General features: G+C 34.9%; 1 protein-coding gene across 1 annotated transcript; it reads left to right on the forward strand.

Moving 5' to 3' along the window:
- Positions 2,545-4,700, forward strand: LOC107641395 (TMV resistance protein N-like). The gene is made up of 2 exons (XM_021103069.1): positions 2,545-3,265; positions 3,368-4,700. Exons 1-2 carry the CDS (start codon positions 2,748-2,750, stop codon positions 4,509-4,511), a joined length of 1,662 nt encoding a protein of 553 aa, XP_020958728.1. The 5' UTR covers positions 2,545-2,747; the 3' UTR covers positions 4,512-4,700.

A 6,203-nucleotide genomic window follows, 5' to 3' on the forward strand; every position in this document is an offset into this window, starting at 1 on the left:
TAATTATTTAGAAAAATATATGTAAAATAATATGTATAAATGTATACAAATACATCATAAAAAATTTTGTATATCTATGGATATTTTTGCAATGAAGAGGGCCCTTGGCCATGTGAGTTTTCATTTTCAGAAGGCAGAGGAGGCTAATTAATTGCCTTATCTTTGGTGTGTATTGCATAATAACATTATAGCCCTAAAAGTCCTTGATTGGACGTTGAGTTCTTAATAAATAATAATGGAGGGTCCCATTCTTGGAGAAACTTACTCTTCATAGTTGTCTTTACAAAAGAAAGGGTGAAATGATTCCTAAAAATTTAGTAGGGATCTGTTGAAATCACAGTTGTGAATCATAGAGAGATTGTAAAAGACTATGAGTGAAGTGTATTGATGGTTTATCAGTAGCTAAGAAAAGAGGGGAGGTTGAATCTTAGCCCCTTTTTCACTTAGTAACTCTTGCTGTCCTTCAGAACACTTGGGGAGATATTTCTTGTTTTTGTCTCGTGCCTAGCCAAGAGACTTTTTTGTTTTGTCTCGTGACCAGCCAGGAGATATTTTTCAGTTATGTCTCCTATTTAGCAGAATCAGAAATGGAGTAGAAGAGAGAGAAAATTACACCAAGATATGTCCTGGTTCAGCTGCTAAGTGCAATGTAGCCTACATCCAGTCTCCATCACAACAATGATGGAATTTCACTATAATCATCTTTGATTACAAACACCAATTCTCCCTAGGAATTACTCTTCCTATCTGGGACAAGTCCAGAATCTATTCCCAAAACTGAACTTGACTTGGTAACCCACAAAGCTTTCAACTGCAAAGTGCTAACCCAACTTGCAAGGGTACACAACACAGACGTACAAAGGACCTCTAATGACATCTATGACTTTTTCTTTTAATTTTGCATACTCTGCCTTTTTTCGCTCTATGGCTTTTTCATATAAACCTCACTGTTTGCCTTTTTCCATGAGACTCAAGACAGACAAAATTAAACAGAAAAATTAAAAAATGAAGAACATTGAAGGAAAAGAACTTCTGTTAGTTTGAGTAGCTATAGGAACACTGTGCTTTCACTATTTTTCTTGCTTCAAGCCCTGGCTGTTCTCCCTTATTTATAGAAAGGGAAGCCTCCACGGTTGAAACTGTTGAACCAAGCTAAACTTCTTCTTCTTCATGCAAAACCGGTTCGGCCAGAGAGAGAGGAGAGGAAACTGAATGTAAAACCCAACATGCAATTACCTCTGTATCTTTTCTTTACACCAAGCTTCACCAATCTGAGCCATCCAACTTGATTTACACTCCAAGAAAGATCCCTAGCCCTTGATGTGTTCTTGATGCATGACAGCTCCTCCTGCTCCACTTTTACTTCCTCCTTTACGTAGCCTCCCTAGCTACCTTCTGTGATGAGTGAACACAAAGCAGAGACGAGCTATGCCTCTGAGATCTTCTTCCTCTGACTGAAATCTTCTTCTTCCATTTTTGGTATGGAGAGCATGAGCTTACTTCACCAAATCTTACCTATTTTTGGTGAAGATCTGCCACAGCATACTTTTTGTTTTCTTTTTCTTGCCATCATTACAATGGTCTTGTTACTTGCTTCTTCTTCTCTACGGTAGCTTACCATAGCTTCCATGTTTTCCTGAGAAGTGACCGAGAGTGAGAAGAGAGAGTAGAAAGAGAAATTAAAATTGCTTTCAATGAAACTAAGAGAGAATGAGAGTGAATTAATTTTCCACTTCCTTTGTTTGTGAGTAACGTGTAGCATCATTAAAGCCATCAAATCACTTTTCTCTTTCTCTTTCATGTTTCCAATGCAAGTAAATTCAAGTTAATTGAATTTGAAATCCATTACAAATTGAAAGTGGGATCCGTTGTAACCATGGAATTTTGCTTTCTTTCAATATTGGTTTCGGACCAAACTTTGGTCTTAGTAGCAAAGATTCCAATTGGACTTATATCACAATTTCTGGCCCAAATAACATAACCATGATTTCAGCCACCATAATCACAACAATTTAATATCAAGGCTGAGAAAAATATTCCAATGGACTTGTTATATTTCAGCCCAATAGCAAAATCTGCATAGCAAAATTATTTTAATTAACATATATGAATTGAAATTAAATTAATAATTTTATAATTAATTGTTTTAATAATGTTTGATCATCATCAATTTAAATTAGAATTTTCCAAACTCATCATGTATTGTATTATTAGTGCCTTAGTTACATCAGAGACTACTCATATATATAGTCATGCATGACTATCAAGAAGAGACCAAGAAGAGGTAGTTAGAAACTAAACTACTCTGCAGTAACAAACTCAGAAATTATCACAACCCAATTGACTTCAGTAGCTAATTATTTAATCTTAGTAGTACTCTTAAAACACCCTCATTCAGTCTTGCATGTTGATGTTGTCTGCTAGCTGATATTTTGGACTTGAACAATATCTTACAAAGTTTTGTCTTAATTAAAAGTAATCAAAGTGAAACACCCTTTGAATACCAAATTCCAAAGTGAAAAATCTTACAGAACAGTAGACCCCACACGGAGCATATGAAATGATAAGGCAGTTTCTGTTTTATTTCTACGTTGACTGACTTTGAGAAACTTAATTATTCAGCATTGCATCCATTCTCACTCTTTCTTTAATCACTCACTCTTCTTTATATTTTTATCACTTTCTTTTAGTTTTCTGAGACTCAACACTCCCAACATTCATACAACTTTCTATCCTTCTTTCTTATCATGCCTCTGCAATCTTCCTTCTCCTCCTTTTCCACCCATTCTTCTTCTTCTTCTTCCTTCGACTATGCATGGGAATATGATGTGTTTATTAGTTTCAGAGGCGAAGATACTCGCTATGGTTTCACTGGCAACCTCTACAAAGCTCTTTCTGATAAAGGAGTCCATACCTTCATTGATGATGAGGAGCTTCAAAGAGGAGACGAAATCACACCCTCACTTCTCAAGGCAATTGAAGAGTCCAGGATTGCCATCATTGTCCTCTCTCCTAACTATGCTTCTTCTTCTTTTTGCTTAGACGAGCTTGTCCACATCCTTCACTGCATCAAGGGAAATGATCGCCTGGTTTTACCGGTTTTCTATGAGGCTGATCCTTCTGATGTGCGCCATCAAAGAAATAGTTTCGGAGAAGCAATGGCCAAGCATGAAGAGAAATTCAAGAGTGACTTGAACAAGGTGCACAAATGGAAGCAGGCTCTGCATCAAGTTGCTAATTTGTCAGGATATCATTTCAAACACGGGTAACTTCACTTCATATACTTCTTTCTGATCTGTAATTGTTTTTCGTTTATAAAAAATATTACTATTTTGCTTCGTAATAAGAATCTGTGTGTATTTGGCAGGGATGGATATGAACATAAGTTTATCAGAAATATTGTGGAAGAAATTTCAAGAAAGATTAGACGTTCACAGTTATTTGTTGCTCGTTTTCCTGTTGGACTAGATTCACTAGATTCTCGAGTGTCAAAAGTAATTTCACTTTTGAGAATGAATTCTAGTGATCAAGTTCACATGGTAGGGATTCATGGAGTTGGTGGAATAGGAAAAACAGCACTTGCTTGTGCTGTTCATAATTTGATTGTTGACCATTTTGACGGTACGTGCTTTCTTGCAAATGTGAGAGAAAACTCAAAGAGACATGGCTTGGCTTATCTTCAAAATATCCTTCTCTCTGAGATATTAGGAAAGGAGGAAATTAAGATAGTCAGTGTTCAACAAGGAACTACTCAAATTCAACGAAGACTATGTCAAAAAAAAGTTCTTTTGATTTTAGATGACGTTGATGATCACAAGCAACTACAAGCTATGGCTGGAAAACCTAACTGGTTTGGTCTTGGAAGCAGAGTTATCATTACAACACGGGACACACATTTGCTAAAATATCATGGTGTTGAAAACACACATGAGGTAGAGGGATTAAATGAGGCAGAGTCTTCTCAATTGCTTGTTAAACATGCATTTAAAAATGGTTATGTTAGCAGCCCAAGTTATGCAGATGTTTTGACCCGTACAATAACTTATGCTTCTGGTCTTCCATTGGCTTTGGAAGTAATAGGTAGTCACTTGTGTGGAAAAAAAGTAGAAGAATGGGAATCTGCATTGAATAAATTTGAAAGACATCTTGATGATAAAATACATGAGATATTTCAAGTAAGTTTTGATGCTTTGGGAAAAGAAGAGCAGAGTGTTTTTCTTGATATTGCCTGTTGTTTTAAAGGATATAAAATAGAGGAACTTACAAATATACTTCAAGCTCATTATGGAAGTTGCATGAAATATCATATTGGAGTATTGGTTGAAAAATCTCTCATGAAGATCAATCGGGATGATAACAATGTGACAATGCATGATTTGATAGAGAACATGGGCAAAGAAATTGCACTAAAAGAATCACCAGAAATGCCTGGAAAGCGTGGTAGGTTATGGTTCTACGAAGATATAGTTAAAGTTTTACAAGATAATCTAGTAAGTAATAAATTTCTCTAACAACTTTGTTGAAAGTCCTTATTTATGCATTTGTACCTTTATTAATTCATGCTTTTAATTTTGTGTTGAAAGGGCACTAGCACCATTGAAATCATATATTTGGAATTTCCCTTATTGGAAAGGGAAGGAGATGAAGATTCATTTGAAAAAGAGGAAAATAAAGATGTTGAAGTAAAATGGGACGGAACAGCTTTTAAAGAGATGAAAAATCTCAAAACGCTTATCATAAAAAATGGTTGTTTTTCTAAATGTCCCAAAAATCTTCCAAACAGTTTAAGGGTATTGGAATGGTGGAGATATCCTTCAGAGTGGCTACCAAATGATTTTCAACCAAAGAAACTCTCCATACTCAAGTTATTGAATAATCTCTATTTAGCACACAAGTTGGATAGCTTATCCAAGGTAGTGTGTGCTAAATTCTTTTTTATGATTTTGTGTTTTAGTAACTTGATATGAAGTTTATTTGTTTGACTATTTTTCTTTGTTTTAATTTTTTTCAGAAGTTGGTGAGTTTAAAAGTTTTGAATTTTTTCTTGTTTTCTCTCCAGATGTTGATCTCCTTGAAAGTTTTGAAGTTTGATTACAGTGATTCTTTGAAAAAGATACCAGATGTCTCCAATCTTCAACTTTTAGAAGAATTTTCTTGTGTAAGATGTAGTAATTTAGTCTCAGTTGACAGTTCAGTTGGTTTTTTACCTAAACTTAAAATATTGGATACTGCATTCTGCTTCGAGCTCAGAAGTTTTCCACCTGTTATTAATTTGCCCTCACTGGAAGAACTCGTTCTACTTGGATGCTTAAGCCTTGAGAAATTTCCAGAAATTCTGGAAGAGATGGAAAATCTAAAAGAGCTTTATTTGTGGTGCACTGGCATAAAAGATTTGCCATCTTCATTTTGTAACCTTTCTAGATTGCGGCGTTTGACTTTGAATGCGAATGAAATGCATAGAATACCAAGTGTCATTTGCATGATGCCAAGCCTGGATTTTTGTGATATTGAGCTAGGAGGAAATAAGGGGAGGGTATCAGGAGAGCAGGAAGAGGGGCTTCATGGAATACTCACTCACTCCCTGCCCTCTTCACATATGCGTCGTCTTTATGTCAGAGGCCCAACAGTGTAATAGAGTGAAGGATGGCATGCATGACAGTGTTCTTCTTATTTGTGAACAAGAGAGGCAAGAGAATTAGAGAAAATGATTTCTATGTTGAGTGAATCTTAAGAATGTTAATACAGAGTGAGAGCTAACTACACTAGTCACCAACTTACTCTTAACTTATGCCTACTACTCCTAACAGAATCATAACAAATTAATTCCTAGCAAATAAGTTTAAAATGAAAACTCTCAGTTATGTTATAACCTAGTTTTTTCTTAGGCACATTCACCCAGTGTACTTTCACGCGGCCAGGCTTGATTTTTGTATCTTTGGCCTATATAATTAAGAAAAATGTGAAGTTCTAATTGGAATTAAATATATATTTGTTAAGTTTTTTTATTTTATATAGTACTGACTATGTACTTTCTCAATTAACATATACTTATTGAATTTCTTTATTTTTGACCTTCATTCTTTCATAGGCAAGACCATCTCGTTTAAAGAAATATTTTTGTTATGAAAATAATTTTTTAATCGACAATCAATTATGAAAGTATCAATATAAAAATTAAAAGAATACATAAAATCTTAAAAATA

The sequence above is a fragment of the Arachis ipaensis genome, chromosome B05 (assembly GCF_000816755.2).
Source record: "Arachis ipaensis cultivar K30076 chromosome B05, Araip1.1, whole genome shotgun sequence".
NCBI classification, from domain to species: domain Eukaryota; kingdom Viridiplantae; phylum Streptophyta; class Magnoliopsida; order Fabales; family Fabaceae; genus Arachis; species Arachis ipaensis.